A 22,080-nucleotide genomic window follows, 5' to 3' on the forward strand; every position below is an offset into this window, starting at 1 on the left:
GTTTTGGTATGAATAGTGAATCTGTTCAGCCATGAAAAAAAAAAAAAAAAAAAAAGTGAAAAAGAGAAAACATGAGTAGTGTAGTTGCTAGACTCACTTATGGTGTCAGGTCGTTGTTGGCGGTAGCTTGTTTATCGTCCAATACCGGTTGGATTAGCACCTCACAAGGCTACCTACCACCACAGTGGTGTTTTGGTAGTTAATTTATTTCAGCCAAAAAAAATCAGCGCTGGTACGCTGTTAGTGCATTCTACTTCAGTAAGGACATGTCACTGCACTTGTACAGCTCTGATGTGGAGATGCAGGGTCTTGTGTAGTCAAACCTGACTTCATTACTTTCCTGCTTGACCTTGCACACACTCCAACATGACGGCAAGTGATTGATTTCCTTCGGCTCTACATGGAGTGAAGTATTTAATTACAACAAGTGTTTGCTGTCTTGTGTACAAAGACTTTTTACTTATATGAAAAATGAGCCCAAATCTCAAGACAGGCTGATTGTTTCACACAGTGACTGTGATGTTCATCACAGCTCATTGATGGTTTTGTTCCTTAAGTTGTGTTTTATTTATTCAGGGACAAATACAACTACCTGTCCTCAGGAATTAATGTATTCATGGTCACACTGATTGAGCAATGGAACAAATTGCATTGAGATCAGTGTGATGACTACAAGTATATATGAAGTTATTATGGTTGAGAGAGCAGTTATGTCTGTTTTTTTTTAATTTAAAAGTGTGTTGTGTGCCTGGCTCTATTGTATACGTGTTGATTGATCATGGTTCAGCTTGGCTGTTTGTTTACTAAAGCACCTGATCAAAAATGGATTCATGTGTTTTATCTCCTGTCTGTGTCGCATTTCCGGTCCGTTATTACAATTCTGTCATAATCACTGACATGTTGGAGGTTCTAGTTCTCCAGGTTCTCTAAAGGTTCTACTGGGGGCCAATATAGCATTGTAGTACTGAGTGCCTTATCTAGTTTTTATAAAGTGGTTAGGTCAGGTCCTGTAGTTTGTGTCATATTTTTTCACATTTACTTTTGAACTGATTCTACAGACCTTTTTCAAAGTTGTTTTTTTACAGAATAATTACAACTTGGTGGGCTCTGAAATATAAAATTTAAACCAGGCTTTGATCAAATGTTTAAATATGACTTGAATGTGTAAAGAAAATAATAAAACACAATTCCAGTGAGTTCCATGTTTTTGTGGTATTCTTCCAACACAGTGGTATTGGTTGTTTTTTGTGGGTAACTGTGCACTGATGCAAATTCACAGACTTGAATATAATTTAAATTTGCTGTTATATTGTTCACTGTAAATTGAGTTGACAAGTGAGCTAGCTAGAAAATTGAACCTGGCCCTTATTGGTGGATGAATAACCAAACAACATTTCCAAGGTTCATTTAAGATGACTACAAAATGAAGAACAGATGATCTACACGAGACATCCAAAGCATTATCAATTTATTTGAATGGGATATCAGTTTTCTGGTGACTTATTAATCAGCTGCCTTCATGGAGAATACAATAATAAATCAAGCTTATGGCGTATTACAAACATACAAAGACAAACTGAGTATGTGTTTTTTAAAAGATTTAGTGTTATGTGTTGTCATACTGGATATACTGTAAATATTATCTGTTAATGCGACATATTTGCAACAAATCTGTGTTGGGTAATTCAAGTCGAGCAATAGTGAAAGTGGAATCAATAACACCCCCCTCCCTCCACCAACATCCGTTATTTATTTGTCTCATTTTGTTTTTTTTTGTTAGAATTGCCCTGTCCCGTTAATTCTGTTATGTCACCCGATGTATTTTATTTATTTATTTTTAACTTTTGTTTGTTTCTGTTTGTCTTGTCAAATTGTACCTGTTTTGTCTTGCTTCACTAAATAATAATAAAAAATTAAAAAATAGTGAAAGTGGAAAAAGTGACCTTTTTCATGGCAGATGTTATGGCTCTGTTCCATTTAAGTGTCTTGGTTAAACATGACAGTGAAGCAGCATGCATCATGCCAGGGCCCTCAAGCTGCCTTAGCAATAATTAATTTCATTAATTACACCGGTGCTATGACATTTCAAAATGTCTGCCATGATAAAAGTCAATTAGTAATCTTTAGGATTGTTCTAATTATTGATAAATCTATTGAATATCTTTTAGATCGACTGTGCTGGTCTAAAACATGTCAGCAGGGAGACGTTGTCAGATGTCTTGTTTTGTCTGACTAATAATCCAAAACCCAAAGAATAGAGCTTTAGCACAGGTGTAAATAATAATGTTAACTCAGTTCTGTTGTTATTCCAGCATGCACAACACCAGGAGCTCCTCTGGAATACAGCCATCATTAATATAATGATTAACATATGTGCTTTTCCAGCTATGACATGGCAAAATGTCTGCTGTGAAAAAAAGGTCTATATAGAAGAGGAAGAACATATTTTATATCTGAGAAGTTGAAAGTAGTACATTTTTGCTTAAAAAACATTACTTAAACAATTACTTGATTATAAAAAAACAGTTGCAGATTAATCGACTAATCTAAACTAAATAATCCAGTGTTTCCTATATTCTTTTAAATACTGATGAATAAAGTATAACAACACAGGACATGACTTTTAATTAATTAATTCTTGACTTCCGTATTTTGAAGCACCAAGTCAGATAGATTGGAGCTTTCAGAAAAGTCAGAGTTTCCCAGTTGTAAGTAGGAGGACTTGAATGTTAACATGAACAATATACACAAGGTGGAAAAATGTAATAAATCGGCACAGCGCTGCTTTAATCTAAATGCCAAAGTCAGCATGTTAACATTATCACAATGACAACGCTAAGCAGGTATAATGTTTACCATGATCACACTGACATTACCATAATAATAAAAAAAAGTTATTACTATTTATCCTGCGTGGGTTATGAATATGTGTAACAACAACAATCTATCCAATAGTTTTTGAGACAGTTCGGTGTGGACTGTCATCGCGGACAAAAAGCTAGAGAACAACTAAATGGAACTTCGGGTGGGATTGTTTTGTCGTAGGTCGTGTTCTTCATTGCTCTGACTCCTGCTGTATAGTTTTGCTGTGAGCCTTATTTCGCCTCATGGTGTCCACAATGCCGTTTATCAGCAGCAGGAGCACAGTAGGCCTCAGAAACCTCTGTTCAGTAGCTTACTGCGCACCTTTGGCCCTGATAGCAGCTGCTCCTTGTTGTGACGGTGACTCAGCAGGCGACATGTAAAGCGTCCTGCTGAGCTCGTAGATATTAGCACTTCCTGCCACTGGCCAAGGTTGATGGGTGGGTGGATGCTGTGTTTGAGTTCATTCCAACGGCGTTCTGAGGGACAGGTATCAGAGGATTAGTCACATCTTTAACGCCATTTCATCTGACAAACATAAGTTCTGCAACAACACATTAATCTGTGTTCATGCTGTGCAGACTTCCCTTCATTTACCAATCATTTCTGCTTGCCTCATTTTCTCATTCAGCACGCTGCGTTAGCTGTTCATTTACTCTGTGTCTTTGACTTACATTACCATTATGAATATTGATGGGATAACCATGTCCGTCAATTCAGATACTATAGCCCTACGGTGTGTACCTCGAAGCCACGGCGCATAATAGAGGTGTCGCGGAAACATTCAGCTAAATGATACCTCTGCTGTAACAAATCCGCTGTCTGACTCTCATGCATCAAACTAATGCTCACTGAGAAGAACATTATTAAACATTCTGTCGCGGCCGTCTCGTGTACCAGCCAAATTACCACTCAGGAAAAGGTGATTTGAAGGTACATATCTATTAAAGATCTGAGAGCTTGGCTGCTCAGCGGCCACATTACACTTTGTTACACGAAATACAAATGTGTTTGACTTTGAAAATTGAAATCAGTCTGCACTGTTAAAGAGCTCTTGCAATACAACGTATTTTTCAAAACAAATCTTTATCATTCAGTATGAATGCTGTTGGATGGTAGGGGGATGAGTGAAGGAAAAACACATAACTCTACTATTACTGTTCTCACTGAGTGGCTGTGAAATCAAAGCTGAGGAATCCAACCACATCTAAGAAAGCGCCCTCATCAAAACTTTTAATCCAAATCCCAAACAGATGCTATTAAAACCAAATGCAACTCCATATCGCAATCTGATACCACTAAAACGTGATTCATGATGTGTGATTGTGGGTCGCAGCAAGGATAATGGAAATTTGAAGTTGCTCAACATAAAAGCTCTTCTGCTCTTCTGCCATGTTGACAGCTGTATGGAGGCAATAGAAATTCTCTGACTTTAGTATTAAGCACCTTTAATAAGCACTAAACACAAAGTACAGCTGAGGCTGATGGGAATGTCGTTAGTTCTGCAGGTCTTTGGTCATAAAATAAAGTATTGGAGAAATTAAAATGTTGACCTGATGATATCAATCGTCCAGACATTTACAGCAAAACGAGCAGAAAAGTTAGAGGATCCCTATAGGCATAAGGATTCATCATCTGGGAACCATGAATATGCCAATTCATCCAGTAGATGTGGAGATATTTCAGTGGGTAATTGATCAGTTTGACCTGATTGATGGTGGACTAACAAAGTGACTATGAAGTCATCAACCAACAAACCAACTGACACCTATAGAGCCATGCCATTAGCATGGAAAAAAACTACTTTTATCCCTGCATTTTATGTGTGGTTTTGAAATCCCTCCAGCTGACGATCAAGTCGTGATCACTCATGAATCCACTACTGCTTCCAGTATAGAACAAATGTTCATTTAGATGACTTCAGTCAGAATTGTTAGTATTTAGCATCCTGATTTAATGATGCTAAAATGCTTTGTTGCTTCAGAACCTCTGCTTGGGAGTATTTTAAGAGGGTTGTTAAGTGTCTGATAACTGGTTGAATGTTGGTATTCAGCACTTGGGCTCTACAAACAGTGTTTGTCAGATCACCATCAATATAAAGGCACTGTCAATGAAAAAGAAAAATCAGAATGGAGCCTTTTAATGAATAGAAACCTCAGGATTTAATGTTCCAGCCTGCCAGTATGGTACTGTACAGTATTGTGACCAAAAGCAGCTGATTAACTTAAATGTCATGTCAGTGTTTCTCTTTCCTCATTGTGATCTTTACAACCAAACCCCGGTTTGAAAACATTGACCTCTGCTAGAGACCAGACACTGCTTCTCTGTGATATACGTATACGCTCAGACACAAAGAGAGCCCAACAAATGGAAATAAGATGTGCATGTTGGCTGCAAAAATGAGATGAGGGATGAAGCACCTGCCGACCCGTCATCTCACAGAAAAAAATCCCTGCACAGGAAAATAAAGCAGAGACTGCGACTGTGAGAAAAGCACAAAGGAGTATAGATGTTGACGACTGAGTCATACGTTGATTCTGGCATGTTTTCACGGATGTAATTCTGTTCAATTAAAAGGAACTGGATCACGTCACTGTAATAAAAGGGTTGAGTCATCATCTTAGGTATGCCTATTATGATTATGCTTTCAAATATTTGTAAGCTAATTGTGGGGAAACTACTTTTCTATTCTTTGTATGAGTTGTCATACTGAAATAAAACAAGGTGACGTATTTACAGTATACATGTGCTTTAAACCACATTAAAAATATTGATTACAGCAGATTACTGCATACAGTATACAGTAAGATGTATGCTGCTGCGGTCATGTGTAGATGCTGTGTAGATTTAGAAAGGGTCGCTGGTGCTTTTTAGCGTATTTCAACACGTTATTTGGTTTTACAGCCCACAATGTCACTGTTTTGATTCAGTCTCACCGCTCTTGTCAGTGTTGTTTTCAGCAAAGAAGCTCGCACCAAACGGCTCCCAGACAGCGTTAGCAGCCAACTGGTGAACACAGTGGAGCGTTTAGCAGCTAAAGAGTCAGATATTTCCCTCAGGAGTTGGTGGAGACCAAACACAGAGCTAAAAGGAGGGTGAATATTGGACTTAAATTCGTTGGGTGGACAGAAACATGACTCCAAATGAATTCTAATGTTGCTTAACGTGTAAATAAGCCACCGTTTGTCACATCAACTTTAGAAGGTGATGATATGTCACTGTTGCCAAACAATCAATTAATGCAGCTTTAATATCCGATTTTTATCAAGCCTTCAACAGGAACCTCATTCACCGAAACACCCTCTGACTCCTTTAGCATCATTTGTCCCTGTTTTAGCAATTTGACTGCAGTTTCCTGTGATTATTGGTAAGACCCCAAGAAGCCCAGCTGCCACTCCAGAGAATCCATTCCCATTCTGTGATAACAGCTCCATTGGCTCTCCACAGCTGCCAAGGATTTCATGGAGCTGAAGGCAGAGAACCAAAACCTCTAGTGTGTGTGTGATCATGGACCAGAAGGCCCTGTGGGATCACATTGACATCCAGTGGCGATATTACTGCTGGATCCTTTTATTGAAGAAAACATCTCTCGGGTTGTTTCCCTGCATCGCTACAACAACACTATACCTGTAATAAAGCCCTGTTCAGCTCGCATCCCCTCAATTTAAAATCACGTTTTCATGTACCTATGTTCATTTAAGAATAATAAATTCGATTTCCTCCAAAATGATCGTGCACAATTCTGGTCACATGCATGCAAGTGCTGTTCCAACAGGATGCTGGCTACTTCTTATGTGCAATTTTGAGTGAATAGGGCCTGATTCTGATGATCACTCCATTCAGGCCAAGTAAGAAGGCGATAAAACAGCCTGCCAGTCTTTATACTAAGAGCTCTGTTAATCAGTGTTGAGAAGGGAATAAAATGGCATTCAATCATACTTTTTTTTTGGCCTTCAGGGCTACTTCATAGGACATAAAGGACAATAGAAGTGTAATTCAGCGCTAAAATATGAAGCTACAAGAGAGAGTGTAACATACTACCTCCTTTGTCGGGAACAAGAGGGAAATTTGCCCCGTCCCCTACTCTGAATTTGTTATACTGATGCACAACACTGTGGAGGATAAATTGCAAAAAGGTAGAAAAGGTCACTGTGACAGAATTCAGGATGACTTTCTCAGAATAAGAAGGGGGTAATATCTTATTCACAAAGTCAGCCTTCTATTCACCGCCATTAGAGCGGCTCCGCGCTGTAGATCAGTATGACATCACAGTTTTCAGAGTCTTGAGTTTGGTCCCGGGCAGAATCGCTCATTCCACTTATTCCACAGCATAATAACCCAAATGTCAGTATCAGTGGGATTCCCAGCGGGGATCGTATATTTCCTCCACCTCGTCTGTGAGGACGCTGAGCTTTCTGACCTGAACTGCTGCAAAATCAAGTCAGCTGACGTGCGAATCAGCAGTTGACATAGCGTGCATTCAAGGACAAAACAAAAAAAGACGATTTGAATATGTAAATATGTGTAAACAAAACCAGCCATATGATGTCACAGCTGGTAATTATCACCAGATGATGTGTGGTGTGACATCTTTTAACCAAATTTATTCCAAGCCAGTATTACAAGTTCTTATTCTTTGGAATTTCTGCTGTATATGACCTCAGTTATCTGGAATAATACCACTCCATTTCCAGTAACTAAGTCCAGAGGAATACACATTGAGGGATTAGCACAGACTGGTCATTTTAGCGCGTGCCTCACAAATATATAAGCATTGCATTTGTGGCAGGTGAGGCCAGTTTTGATGTCTGTTTGGACACAGATCTGGCATCTCTTCCTTTTAGCCCCTCTTTCTTGGGGGTTTGTAGGAAGCTGCTGGGGCTTTCATACTTCTCACCTTGCTGGCACGAGAGAGAGATATGTTCCTGTTACTAATATTATATTGTTTCGTGTGGAAGGTTTGGTTCCCGTGGCATGACGAGGAGAGAAAGGGGGAATAGTTGTTATTAAAACTAATACGAGTTGACTGGAGACACCAAGCCTGATGTGCTCAAGTTCTGCATCTCTGGCTTCAGAAAACAGCGAGAGAGAGAGAAACCACCGCAGGACTGTAAGGATGAGACAAAGTCCATGCCATGCCAGAGTCCAAGAAGGAGTAAAAGGAAATACAGCACATTAACTCAGCCTGGAGCTGTCCCACCGTGTCACACAGCCAACTCTGCCCACTCGACTCAAGCCTCCTCATCCTCAACACTGCTGCCACTGCTGCTGCTGAGGCCGGTCACACTGAGGGGGGACCGAGAGAGGCATTTGAAAAACATCACTTCAAGGAGTCTGTCAGAGGATCTGAGAGACTTTGATAATATAAGGCAGGGACGTGCACTGACAGCTTGATTCTTGTCGGTTTTAGAGAACAGTGCTGGAGGACAGGGCCTCTGTTTGGGAGATAATGTTGATGCACCTCCCCTGAACTGTTGTCAAACCATTAAATGATTCAACCTTGCCGTGTGGTTGGGGGTGAAACCAAATTGTGGTTAGACAAGTCACAATTTGGCTTTTGCAAATTTTGCAAGGTACTTGCTTTTTGCACACAACTTTGCAGCAAAATGGGGTTAGATTTAGGTCAAGCTTGCTTTTATTGGAATGTATACCATCATCTTTATTGCTGCAACACAGAGTCTGCACACAACAGCACACATTACTCTGTACGCATACCTGCTACATCTGACTTATAGGTGTGCTACTCTTTCACAAAATATTTTCTTTTTATCTGTCATTTTTCTTTTATATATTTATATATATATATATATATATATATATATATATATATATATATATGTGTGTGTTTAACTGATGAATGAATCTGCTTTGGTGTGTCTGTTTTTGCTGCAAGCCAAATTTCTCATATGGGACAATAAAGACTGAACTGAACTATACTGTGCATGCCATGTGCATGTGTTCCAAAAAATCACAATGAAATGTAATTATTGACTATTATAATACATTTAGCAAGTAGCAAAATAATACAGTCAGTAAAACAAATAGCCAATTTCCATATCCGTATATGTGCATCAAAAACTGAGCATATATATATATATATAGCTTGCAGGTTTTTAGATGACACTGAGAGCAGCATATAGCCTAAGACCATTCAAATGCATGAAACACACTACTACACAGAGGAGCAAATGAGATAGTGACTAAAACTGCCTCCAGGTGGAGCTGGAAGACAACAGATCTTTAGGGGTCAGCCATCAGCAGGGTCCCTTTTACATTTCACACATACAGTCATTGTAATCACAGCCAACTACCACACAGCCTGTTATTTGAGTAATTTCACCTGTATTAGCAATTCATATGTTCATACAAACCTAGACTTGTTTAGTGACTGTAGAGTTTAACCTTATTGTTTGTTTTAATATTGCATGTGTGTGCTTAAATTATATTTTCATTTTCCCTGCTGAGTCTTATTGCTTTAAACCTCATTTCATTTGTATCATTGGGCAAAAATCCCATAATAACCTTTCAGCATATTGTATTTCAAGTGTTCTGAGAGGAAACTAGACTTCTGCACCTCCTCATGGCTCTGTTTACAGGCTTTAAAAAAGTTAGCCTGTGATGGGAGACTTTGGCCAATCACAGGTCATTTCAGAGAGAGTGTTCCTATTGAGCGTTCCTGTACTCCAGCTGGTGGGCGGTGCTTGGTATTTCCTCAACAGATCTCAACATGGCTGCCGGGTCACAAACTTTCACATTTTTACAGCTAAACAGTACACTACAAGATGATTCTGAAAACATTTGAGGAGAGAAATAGGCATTACAGTAACAGAATATTGATTCATATTTGATCAGCGCTGCCTGGCTTGACCGTTTGATCGCAGTTCGCGAGTGATTGACATAGACGGCAGCTGGACGGCAGGCTCCAGCTCGGCTCTGATTGGTTGTTTTTCTCTGGTCTGTGAAATCTTGCAGATGCCATTAGGAGCACCGGACGACACCGGAGGACACAGAGGAACATCATTTTTTTTCAGATTACCTGTCTCATGCACCACTACGACGAGTATTAGGGCCACATTGAGGAAAAAAAAAAATTGAGATTTCGATAATAAAGTCATAATATTACGAGAGTAAATAGTTTACGAGAAAAAAAGTCGGAATATTTTGAGAATAAAGTCATGAATTTACGAGAAAAAAAAAGTCATACGTTTATGAGAAAAAAAGTCGTAGTATTATGACAATAAAGTCATGATATTATAAAGTAGTAATTTGATGTGTAATAGAGTAGTGGGCTGCCTGTGTGAAAATGAAGAACGTGGAGTATCTTGTGAAGTCATTCTTTAGTTTTGGTTTCACAAATCACCAAATACTTCATCTTTTGGCACATCAGCACCACATTATCATCAGTATGAGGACCTTGAAAAGATTGTACAAGAAACTGTGTTTATTCTGAAGAAAGAACCACACAGACCTGGGGGAAATTAACTCTTTTGTTGAGGAGGAAATTCTTTTTTTTCTCGTAAAGTTATGACTTTATTCTTGTAATGTTTTTTTCTTTTAAGGTTATGACTCTTTTTTCATTTAATTATGACTTTCTTCTCGTAATATTATGAATTTATTGTCACATTTTTCTTCCCTCAATGTGGCCCTAACACTCCGTCGTACACTCCTGTCAGGATATAGTGACCGTTGAATCGTGATTAGATAGTGTGGAGTGCTGCTGGGTAGACTGGTGACAAATAAAACCACATTTCCCACAAGGCCTTGCGCTGTCAATAAGGAAATGGGTCAAGTAGGTAAATAGGGGTAAATATCGCTTCCTGAAATGAACGCGTTACCTGTTTACGTCGCTCTCGTCATATGGAGTATATGTAAATGAGGTACATTAATGTGTGAATTACTCAGACTTTGTGTGAATGCTAGCAGCAGCAGCAGCAGGCTGCGGGACTTATTGGGACTTTTACCAGAGTTGGTTTAAAAAGTGTGCTAATGTTGAGAGAGAAGAGATGACGTCAGGCTGCGGGATGTATTAATGTCACTCTTTAATTCTTTGCACTTCACATGTTGTCAGAATGTGAGCTGCAAAAGGTTAAATAGTTCGCTGCATTGCGTCACGTTGCAGATGTAACATTAGATAACAACCTGCCAGTGTTATAATACTGAGTCATGAGATGTGTCACTTTGCCAGAAAGCAGTTTCCTTTCCACTGACGTTTTATGACACTAACACGGTAACTTTAGCACTTTTGAAAAGTCAGCAAAAAGTTTTCACTCCATTGTAATCTATTTATATTTTGTATCTTTGTTTTGGCAGAAGAAGATATGGCTTTTTGTTAGCTGGATGTTTCTTATTACTCTACACCCAAACTGGTTAAAGCAGCAGTGGGTAGAAAAGGAGCAAATATGATTAAAAAAAAGTTACTTTTATAATATCCTGATAGTAGTGCATGAGATAGGTAATCTGAAAAAAATGAATGTGCGACCTTCGCTGGTGACCTCTGGTGTCCTCACAAGATGTTCCACGTTCCTCATTTTCACACAGGCAGCACGCTGCTCTATTTCCCCTCTAAAATAACACATTAAATTACTACTTTTTAATAAATATTGTGACTTTGTTCTCATAATACTACGACTTTTTTTCTATTAAACTTATGGCTTTATTTTCATAATATTATTACTTTTTTCCCGTAAACTTATGACTTTATTCTCAGAATATTACGACTTTTTTTTTCTCGTAAACTATTTACTCTCATAATATTATGACTTTATTCCTTGAAATCTCAATTTTTTTTTTTCTCCTCAATGTGGCCCTAATACTCAACGTAGTAGTGCATGAGACAGGTAATCTGAAAAAAAATCATGCTCCTCTGTGTCCTCCGGTGTCCTTCGGTGCTCCTATTGGCATCTGCAAGATTTCACAGACCGGAGGAAAACAACCAACCAGAGCTGATCTGGAGTCTGCCGTCTCTGAGCAGCTGTCAATCACTCGCCAACTCCGATCAAAAGGTCAAACTAGGCAGCGCTGATCAAATATGAATCAGTATTCTGTTACTGTAATGCCTATTTCTCTCCTCAAATGTTTTCAGATTCATCCAGTAGTGTACTGTTTAACTGTAAAATGAGAAAGTTTGTGACCCGGCAGCCATGTTGAGATCAGTTGAGGAAATACCAAGCACCGCCCACCAGCCGGAGCACAGACAATAGGAATGCTCTCTCTCTCTCTGAAATGACCTGTGATTGGTCAAAGTCTCCCGTCATGGACTATACTTTCTAAAGGCTGAAAACAGAGCCATGAGGAGGTGCAGCAGTCTAGTTTTCTCTCAGAACACTTGAATTACAATATGCTGAAAGGTTATTATGGAAATTTTTGCCCAATGATGCCAAAAACTTGTTGTTTCCCACTCCCACTGTCCATCTTGTTTCTAGGCAGCAGATGCAGCAGGCTGGTCTTTCACCCACCTCTGACTGCTTCCCCCTCAGCCACCGCAGCTCAGCTCAATGTGGAAGTGAGACTGCAGCTGGAGTAGAGAAACACGAAGTGAGAGCACATAACACAGTGAGTATCAGTTAAAGAGTAACAGGGAAAATCACGAGATAAAGCCAATAACTTCTACCTGATTGGTGTTAAGTTCAGTATTAGTAGGAAGTGTTGTCGGTGTTGCAGCAGCTGCTTGACAAGGTAAGGCGAGCAACACTGGTGCACATTTCTGATGATTAATAAATGTCCAGCTTATGATAAAAGAGTTTGATTTTATGGATTTGATAGAAATAGCGTCAGTTTAAGGTTAGAAGAATATATTGACCATGATTCAATCACTTCTGTTGCAATGTAGTATTTTCATCCAGTGGACAAGTTGACATTGTTTAAATGAATTAAAGTTAGTTTTTACACGCTTTTATATTTTTCTTTTTTTCCTAATATTCGTTTCATTTAGTTAACATTCAACTGTGGCAGTTAGCTGCTGCATTGATCCTGTGGGTGAGCAAGAAGGTGTTTAACATTGATTTAGTGCATAAGCTTTTAAACAGGCTAGATCTGGTTGAAAAGTAAAAGTTTTTTTAGACATATTGCCTTTGTTTCAACACCATTTCAATGGCAATGTGTCAATGTGAAGTTAGAATCTGTCCTATACAGAAATATAGTCTTTTAATTGCTTTTGAAACAGTGGCTATATGTTACCCAGATGTCTAAAAACCTTTTTTCCAAAGTTAGCCCAGTCTTAAAGGGATAGTTCAGATTGGGTTATATGAGGTCGGCTACTTATCTGGTCGTCACGCCTCCAGTTTGTAGAAACAGACGGGAGCAAACCAATGTACTGCTGTGGATGGGGGCAGCAGCAAAATGGATTTTACACACCTAAAAACATCAATATCAGTTTAAGTGTACGCCATATTTCTAATATTTTTCACGGCTTTACCTCGCCATCAGACAGTCCTTTCTGACGAGGAACTGAAGCCGTTATCTATGCCTCTGAAAGACAGTAAAGTCAGTCAGGATTGCGGGTCTCAGAGGGTTAAATAACAAATTTCATTTTAAGGACTTCTGAAGGCACAAATTATTATCTGCATAAAAGATGAAGTTATGAAATAAATGATTGGACAAAGAGCCAAATGGATTTCTTCCAAGAGAAATGCACAAAAAAAAAATTTTGGCTGTAAAACAGCAACAAGTGATTGAAAACTGCTCATTTCTGTGTGACGAAGCTGTTTTAGTGAGGAAAGCTGAAAGGACAGAGACTGACTGACAGGTGCTCTCCTGCTCTGAACATGAACACTGGACTTTGTGGTGTTTCAGGAGGCCTCAGTTATACTCTCATAGTAGTTTCACATTTTCTCCACCAGCTGTGTCTGATAGCCTGAAATGAAGACAGGAAGAAAAGACTTTGTTCATGTTAGTTTATTCATCATGTAAAGCGTCACTTTGTTCACACATCCCATCAGTAAAGTCTGTTAAATGATTATATGATCTCATGTTCACAATCAGTTGGTTTGACCAGAATCTCAGCCATGTGAAAGAGAATAATGAATGATCTCCTTATTAATTATGATCAGGATGATTACACTTCTAGAATACCTCAGAACAACAACAACATTTGGTCTGCCAAACACATCAATGTGATTTATATATCTCTTTGCAAAGAGAGCAAAGTATCTACAGGATAAAGGAGGTCTTTCTCTCTTAAGAGCCATGCAGTGGAAGAGACACAACAACATACAAATACATCACTACAAATATTCATCACACATTTAAAGCTCAGAGAGGTTTACATCTTCATGTAGAGAAACATCATCATCATCATGAGCAGTGAAACAGACAAAGGACGGAGCGCCACTTAAAGACACTCAAACATTTACAACTCATGAGACAATGTCAAAGTACCGCCCACAATGTTTGATTGACAGCTGATCTCTGTGCAGTGAAGACATGATGCAACAATCAGTGACGAACGTGGAGACTAAATGAGTTTCAGAGTTAAAACCAAGCAGGAACCTCGGGTGCTGAGCAGTAAAGCCAATGCAGAAGTGCCAACAAACTGCAGTTCCTCTTAACGCCCACTAAAGGCTTCAAAAGAGAGTCAATCCCCATAGACTTCAATGTTAAAACTGTACAGCAGAAATAAACATGTTTTCAGCCTGGTACAAAAAACTGTTCTGTTCATGACAACTCATTTCCCCGTTCATGATAACTGAATATTTATATAACTCACCCGTTTAAATGATATTAAAGTTATGCATAATTAAGGGCGTGGCCTCTTTGAGTGACAGGTGGGCGCTGTCACAGCCGCTAGCTGTCTGCTGGGCATCGCCTCCGCTAATTCCAGTCATTGAACTCGACCTCTCAGCTGTGTTTATGGAGAATTTTTCATGCAATATTGGACGTAATAATCGCTTGCTATGCGGGGGCGTCGGATGACGGTCTGGATGACCTCCGTGTCCGCATCGGTTTCCGACAGGATATCAGAAACTCTCCTCGTTTCACGGAAACTTGGCTAAATGCTGGAATAACGTTACCGGACAGCGCAATTCGAGTCCTCGTTCTAATTAGCGATCTGACAATTTAACCCACTGTCCCTTAAATGACTTCTGTCTAGTTGAGTTTACAGAACTCAGCAGTGTCTCCACCATTAATATAATAAAACCGAAATCCAGCGTAGAGAGGCTCAGTGAATGTGGTCTGGACGCTGTGGAGGAGAGTCATGGTTTCAGAGACGCTGTAGAAGGACAGAATACCTGCACTGTAATCCAGGTACACTCCTATTCTGGAGGACAGAGGACCTGAGATGGGAGTTTTAACATTGTTGTACCGAAATGTATAACTGTTATTGTCACAATCTAACGCCCAAGATTCGTCATTGAATCCAAATCTACAGTTACCCGGCAACTCTCCATCTTGGCAACACTCTCTTCTGATATTATTGTATGTGACTGCTACATAAACTCCCCATATCCCACTCCACTCCACCTCCCAGTAACAACGTCCAGTCAGAGTCTCTCTACTCAGGACCTGCAAACAATCAGCGAATCTGCCTGGGTGATTGGAATAAGCCTGACTTTGACCCACTAATGTTGCTTTTCTGTTCCCCTCAGTTAATAACAGCCATGTGTGTGCTGTGTTTGGATCCAGTGTGATTTCTCGTGAATATTTTAAGAATCCAGCTCTGGTCTTGTACTCTGGTTGTGGCAGTAAAACATCCACTTCAGTCCCTCTCAGAGAGACGGTTGTCCATTTCTCTCTCAGAACGTCCTTTAGTTTATCTCTGACTTCTGACAGAGCCGCCGTCACGTCCTCAAAGTAGCGCCGAGGATGGATATCGATGCTGGATGTAGACTCGCTGAGCGTCGACAGTGAGGCGTAGCTGTATAGAAACTGGTTGTGATCCTCTGTGTGTGACAGAAACTCCAGCTCAGCGTCTCTCCTCTTCAGCTCATTGATCTCCTGCTCCAGCTTCTCCTGAAGCTCTTTGACTCGACTCACTTCGGTTTTCTGCTGGGATCTGACCTGCTGCTTCACATCACAGCTTCTTTTCTTCATGAGACGGATCAGCTCGGTGAAGATCTTCTCACTGTTTCTCACTGCTTTATCAGCAGAGTGATTGACAACCTCCACCTCTTGCAGGAGCAGCTTCACATCATTCTGTCCGTCCTGGATCCTCTGCTGGATGTTGAGTCGACTCACCTCCAGCTCTCTCTGCCTCTCAGTCCTCTCTGCTGCAGCTGAGACGGTGTCATGGCCTTTATGTTCATCCACAGGGCAGAGATAACAGATACACTGCTGATCAGTACGACAGAACATCTTCATCACCTCGTGGTGACGAGAGCAGATGTTCTCCTGGAGCTTCTTGGAGGGCTCCACCAGCTTGTGTTTCTTTAATGGAGCCACATCATAATGAGGCTGGAGGTGTTTCTCACAGTAAGAGACCAGACACTCCAGACAGGACTTGAAGGCTTTCAGTTTCCTCCCAGTGCAGACATCGCAGGCCAAATCTTCAGGTCCAGCATAGCAGTGATCAGCAGGAGCAGCTTGGAGTCCAGTCTTCTCCAGCTGCTCCACTAAATCTGCCAACATAGTGTTTTTCATCAGGACAGGCCTCGGTGTGAAGGTCTGCCAACACTGAGGGCAGCTGTGGATTTGCCTCTGATCCTCTCCATCCCAGAAGCCTTTAATACAGTTCATGCAGTAGCTGTGTCCACAGGGAATAGCCACCGGATCCTTCAGTAGATCCAAACAGATGGAACAAGAGAACCTTTTGTGGTCCAGCTGATTTTCTTGCTGCGCCATTTCACCTCTCAGAGACAACGCTCGTCTGAGTCTCACTTCCCGAGAAGCGAAACTAGTTTGAGCTCTGATCTAAACAACATCTGCAGTGAATGGGGCCTATCAGCTTTCACTTCACCACCATTTAGGTTACACCCATTTTTCAAACTGTAGATCTAAAGGGGAGGGAACAAGGAAATAAGAGGACAGAGTGCAGCTTGTTGTGTTTGAGAGGAGGAAGAGGAGGGAGGGGTTATCAGGCTCTGCTTCATTACAGGAAGAGGAGCGGGACTTTGTATCCTAAGTTACAATAGACATTACAATAGTGCATAGTTGCACACTGTTAGCCCTGTAGCGGAGCTGAAAATAAATGCACTCACGAGCATGCATGACATCACATCCGTTGGATTTTCCCAGAAGAAAACATCCCGCATTCTTCACATTAAAAGCAGTCTACAGGCTGATCGAGGAAACCCAGAAAGCTGCTCATTTTTTGGGTTAGGTTACAACCTGTTCACATATTGGCAATAAAATATGATTAAAACATGTTTATATGTGTAAAAATGTACATACAGTCCCTTTTAAAACACCAAAGTTACAAAATAACACAAACAAACTAACAGGCAGCAGTAGATCAGCAACTCCTGAGTTCTGCGATGTAAAATGATGACAATGACAATGTTTTTGTCAAAGGAGTCTGTGGCTTTAAAGAGAGCATAGATTCCCCATCGGAACGGGCTGTCTGATGGTGGTCTGAAAGTCTGGAAGTGGTGAAAATATTCTAAATATAGCGTACACTTAAACTGATATTGATTTTTTTTAGGTGTCTAAAATCTGTTTTTCTGCTGCCCCCGTCCACAGCAGTACATTGCTTTGCTCCCGTGCTGGTGTGTTTCTCCAGAATCCATCTACTGTAGTAATTCACTGACCATGGAGAAGCACCTCATACAACCCCTTTTCAAAAACATCTGAACTATCCCTTTAATCCATCCATTTAGACATCCTTTGACCTGCAAATCACCAACTCAGTGCTTACTGGGCAGTGACTCCCTCATGTTGGGACTGAATCGGCAACATGTCCCTCTGTCTGTCTGACCACTTCACTGTCCTGCCACCACATCTGTTCTGATTTTGTTCTTTTGTATTGTTTTAGCCTCCAGGTCTCTCCAGGATGTTGTCCATTGTGAGCTTCTACATATGCTACCTGCTGTCCCTGGGCCTGGGCCTGGCCTGCGTGGTGTGCGTGTGTTTGTGGAATAGCCAGTGGCTTGGCGGTTTTGCGTGGGACGGTTCGGCCCTGCAGTTCAACTGGCACCCCGTCCTGATGGTAACGGGTCTGGTTGTGCTGTACGGCAATGGTGAGTGCCTTTTTTTGTATTTTTGAATCAAACTGTTTCATTTCTATTTCTCACTTCTGCTTTTCCTCGTAACAGTTGGCCTGTATTAAGATAATTACACATTACAGGTTTCATAGAGACTTAATGTATAATTAGATGCATAATTTCAGTTGCACAAATGTGAGCTAACGTCCACAGTGACTGTTTTGCTTTAAGTGCCACACCTCAGTGATTGCAGGCTCAGTTTCTTTCTGATGAAAAGTACAATTTTATCAATTTTCAGGAAGGAGCTGTAATGTGTCTCCACTGTGGTACATTATGTTGTAATGATGGCTACTGTTTGGATTTATGTGAACACAATCAGTCCATACAAGGTAGGAAGTAAAATCACAGTAGATTTGTTAGCACTTTGCTGCCTAAATGTCCATAGTAATGTGTGGAGAAAGGAATATTTGGTCATTGATGCATAATGCTTTGTGGTTGTCCATCTGTCCGTCCATCCGTCCCATCCTCGTGAACGTGATATCTCAGGAACACCTTGAGGGAATTTCTTGTCTGACTTGATTTTTGAAATTGTGTATCCCAGTATATAAACTGTGTTCACACTACTGATAACACTCGGCATTTAGACGTTTTACAGTAAACAAGAGGCACATTCACTTCATTTAGATTGTTAGGCATAGTTCATGTTTTTGTTTTATTTGTCGTTTCAATTACAAAATATACAGTTGAAATATATATGCAAATGTTCGTATTTGCTGAACGACGGTACTACAACTTCTGTGTCCGTCACATGATGCCATTGGGCCTAAAACGACTTTTTCCACTAGAGTTACATTGGGAAAGAGACGTCTGTAACTCAGAGGATAATTTATTTTGAGGTGAATCAACTTCCCAGTATGAACACTCTAATAGTTCTTATTTAAATCATTAGGTCCTAAAAGTTGTAAAATGCACTAATAGCTGTATTCAGAGTTATTTCCCTTCCTCCGTTCATGTGAATGAGACCCTGACCGAGGCTGGAGCGAGGGCTCGGAGGGGGAGTTAGCAAGCTGTGACGACAGCGTGACGGCTGTGACCCCGTGAACGAGCCATGTGACCTAGTGGATGCTACTGCGCCTGCTCCATGGGCTCAATGGATGCGGAAAATCGCTGGAAGATCCGGGTTCCTTTCTACTCGGAAGTCGCGCGATTTTGTCTTCATGCACCACTTAGACACTTTCATAGGAATGAACGGGGCACCGCCTCCAACGCTGTATCCAGTTCTCTTTATACATCTACGCAATATACAAATGAAACTTTGCATCTTTTCTGTTGTTGCCTCCTCCCTGCAGGAGCTGTGTTGTACCGCATCCCCCTGACCTGGGGCCAGAATAAACTCCCCTGGAAGCTGTTGCATGCTGCAGTGATGCTCACCTCCCTGGTCTTGTCAATTGTGGGGCTTTGTGCTGTGTTTGGCAATCACAATGCTCAAAACATTCCCAACCTCTACTCTTTGCACAGCTGGATTGGAATCGCTGCTACAGCTCTTTTCGCCATACAGGTATACGACTTTACATGCAGAAACTGAATCCCTGTATTAGTCAATGAAATAAGGTGGACATGATTTTTTTCTTTTTTTTCTTCATTTTTATCTCATTCTGAGACATGATTGGGCTTTGGTTATGTGCCTTTGTGTTCACTGTCCCTTGTGTTCACTGTCCCTTGTATTCGTCCATCCAGTGGGTGGTGGGTATGGCTGGCTTCCTCCTGCCCTGGTCCCCCATATCACTACGAGCCCTCCTGAAACCCGTCCATGTTTGGATGGGAGGCAGCATATTAGTGCTCAGCATTGCTGCCTGCATCTCCGGAATCAACGAGAAACTCTTCTTTGTTCTGTAAGTGCCATATTTCCAAGTTAGGGATGTCACGATACCAGAAATCTAGTAGTCGATACCAATACCAGTGAATTTCCACGATTCTCGATACCAATTTGATACCACGCTAAAAAAAACAAAAAAACAACAACAATAAATCCCCTGTACTGTAATTCAACACGCACTCTTTTATCAAAAACATTTGAACATTACAAAAAACAGAGGCATGTAGACTTTAAGTAATAAATACAAATAATTGACCCATTTTGTTCAATTGATAGTCAGACGACGGACACGACATACTGACCGTGAACGCATCTGGTCCGTCAGCTCAGAGTAGTAGGAGCAGGAGGCAGAGTGTTTATTGTTGAAGCGAAAAGCAAACGCACCTATTTGGCAATATTTCACGTTTAATCCCAATGCTATAAGGGAACCATAACGTAATGAGGTAATCGCCGCGAGGTGGATGGAGCCGTCACAGCCGGTGTGCACGGAGCAGCAGCGCCAGGTAGACCCCCGCAGCGGAGCCCCGCAGCAAAAGCGCTTCAGGAGAGGCCAGACACACCGCCACATGACGGCAAAGATTAGAGTCAGCGCTCTGCACATGTTGACCGTCATCTTTTCTTTTAAAATGTCCGGTGTAATCGGTAACACCGGTGTTGTCACAAGTTTATTAAACGGTGGGTCCCTACCAATGACCATTACAGGCATCGTACGGTACCTTCGGTACTGTAGAAAAAGAGTACCGTCACTTTTTAAAAAATGTTGGCGTTGACTTGGTACCGAGGTATCGGTTCTCGTGGCATCCCTATTCCAAGAGTTACTTTTTATTTATATTTTCCTTAAAGATAAAGTGATAAAATTGCCCTCCTGAATGTGTTTTTTTCCACAGCAAAGGCATTGGAGGTCCGGCGTATTCTGCCCTTCCACCCGAGGCTGTGTTGGGAAACACATTGGGAGTTTTGATCGTAGCCTTCGGCTTGGTTGTCCTTAAGATTTTGTCCAACCCTAAATGGCAGCGACCAGACTCCATGCCTGAGGACCTAGTTTACACGGTGAGAATATCAGTGCAGTTGATATGCAATAAAAGAGATTAGAGGTTATATTTTAATCAAGTATTTAATAATCATCTTTATCTACTCTCTCCCACAGCCATTGCTTCAAGAAGAAAATGAATGAAAAGAATTTAAAAAAAAATGCTCACTGCATCAAATCCGTCCATGCAGAATCAATTCAACCATCACAGATCACAATCCAAAAGTTCCACTTTGAATGTAAAAGCAGCTGTCTGAATCCTGTGAGAATTATCTAAGTCTGTTGTGGATGTAAATATTTATTTGAAATTATATTTAAGATTGCTTTTTTGACAAAGATTAAAAATGTGTGCTTCATCAAAGCTGTGACATTTTTCCTTTTGCTCTGTATAAGCTCTCCCATGACGCACTCTAGCTAGTTAGCAACGGGAACCTTGAGTTTTAGAATAGTTTACCAGAGGTATGTTCTCCTTTGGTGAAGAATGGATTGCCAAGCTAAAAAATATCCAAAGCTGGTGTTGGTTCATATTGTGAGTTTAATTGCCTGACTAATGCCTCTGACCCAATATTAGTGACAGCGTTCAGCAGTCCACTCCCTTCTGCAAAGAAATTTGCACAATCACTACATTATGAGTCACCCTGAGGTCCTGCAAGGTTACAACGAGACCTGCCCCAAGGCTGTCCATTAGAATAGTAGTTCTGAGTCGACACCCAGTGGTGTCCTGCTGTAACCCTCCTGTGTTGTACACATTACATTACATACATTCGCTGTAGACTTCCCTGTGGGGTTTTCTCTACTTCTGCCTTTTGTGGTTTTGTCTAACAGAGTACCTCAGCAATGATTTGTTATTAAAGTGGACCTATTGTGCATATTTTCAGGTTCATACTTGTATTTTGGGTTTCTTCTAGAACATGTTTACATGCTTTAATGTTTAAAAAAAAAAAACATTTTACGTTTCTCATAGCGGCTCACTCTGTTGTGATTGGTCAACCGAATCAAACTCTTCGGACTCCGCTCCAGCTCTGCTCTAACTAGCTTTGTTTGGGGGTGTGCCAAACTAGCCACTAGGCAAAGTGTGTTACTTGGTGACATCACCACGTTACGGAAGAAAGGCAGGACTTTGTAACTTTGCAGACCTTTTACATGCACAAATACCTATATAACCCCCCTAAAGGAAAGGGGAAAAAGCACGAAAACATAATAGTACCCCTTTAAGTTAAACTTTTACAGCAAACTCT

At 40.7% G+C, this 22,080-nt stretch overlaps 2 protein-coding genes across 5 annotated transcripts; one reads left to right on the forward strand and one right to left on the reverse strand.

Moving 5' to 3' along the window:
- The first annotated feature begins 10,643 nt into the window (after window positions 1–10,643).
- On the forward strand, window positions 10,644–21,203 carry LOC119493493 (cytochrome b ascorbate-dependent protein 3). 4 transcript variants are annotated; one of them, XM_037778845.1, is made up of 7 exons: window positions 10,644–10,665; window positions 12,285–12,414; window positions 17,768–17,972; window positions 19,286–19,494; window positions 19,674–19,828; window positions 20,700–20,862; window positions 20,960–21,203. In XM_037778845.1, exons 2-7 carry the CDS (start codon window positions 12,292–12,294, stop codon window positions 20,984–20,986), a joined length of 882 nt encoding a protein of 293 aa, XP_037634773.1. In that variant the 5' UTR covers window positions 10,644–10,665; window positions 12,285–12,291; the 3' UTR covers window positions 20,987–21,203. The 4 variants fall into 4 exon arrangements, with proteins under 4 accessions (XP_037634773.1, XP_037634772.1, XP_037634771.1 ...); XM_037778844.1 differs by lacking the exon at window positions 10,644–10,665 and adding an exon at window positions 10,713–10,739; XM_037778843.1 differs by lacking the exon at window positions 10,644–10,665 and adding an exon at window positions 12,135–12,157.
- LOC119493492 (tripartite motif-containing protein 16-like) lies at window positions 13,740–16,706 on the reverse strand. Its single transcript, XM_037778842.1, has one exon. It carries the CDS (start codon window positions 16,636–16,638, stop codon window positions 14,947–14,949), a length of 1,692 nt encoding a protein of 563 aa, XP_037634770.1. The 5' UTR covers window positions 16,639–16,706; the 3' UTR covers window positions 13,740–14,946.
- Window positions 21,204–22,080: the final 877 nt, after the last annotated feature.

This window comes from Sebastes umbrosus, chromosome 8 (assembly GCF_015220745.1).
Source record: "Sebastes umbrosus isolate fSebUmb1 chromosome 8, fSebUmb1.pri, whole genome shotgun sequence".
In the NCBI taxonomy this organism is placed as follows: Eukaryota; Metazoa; Chordata; class Actinopteri; order Perciformes; family Sebastidae; genus Sebastes; species Sebastes umbrosus.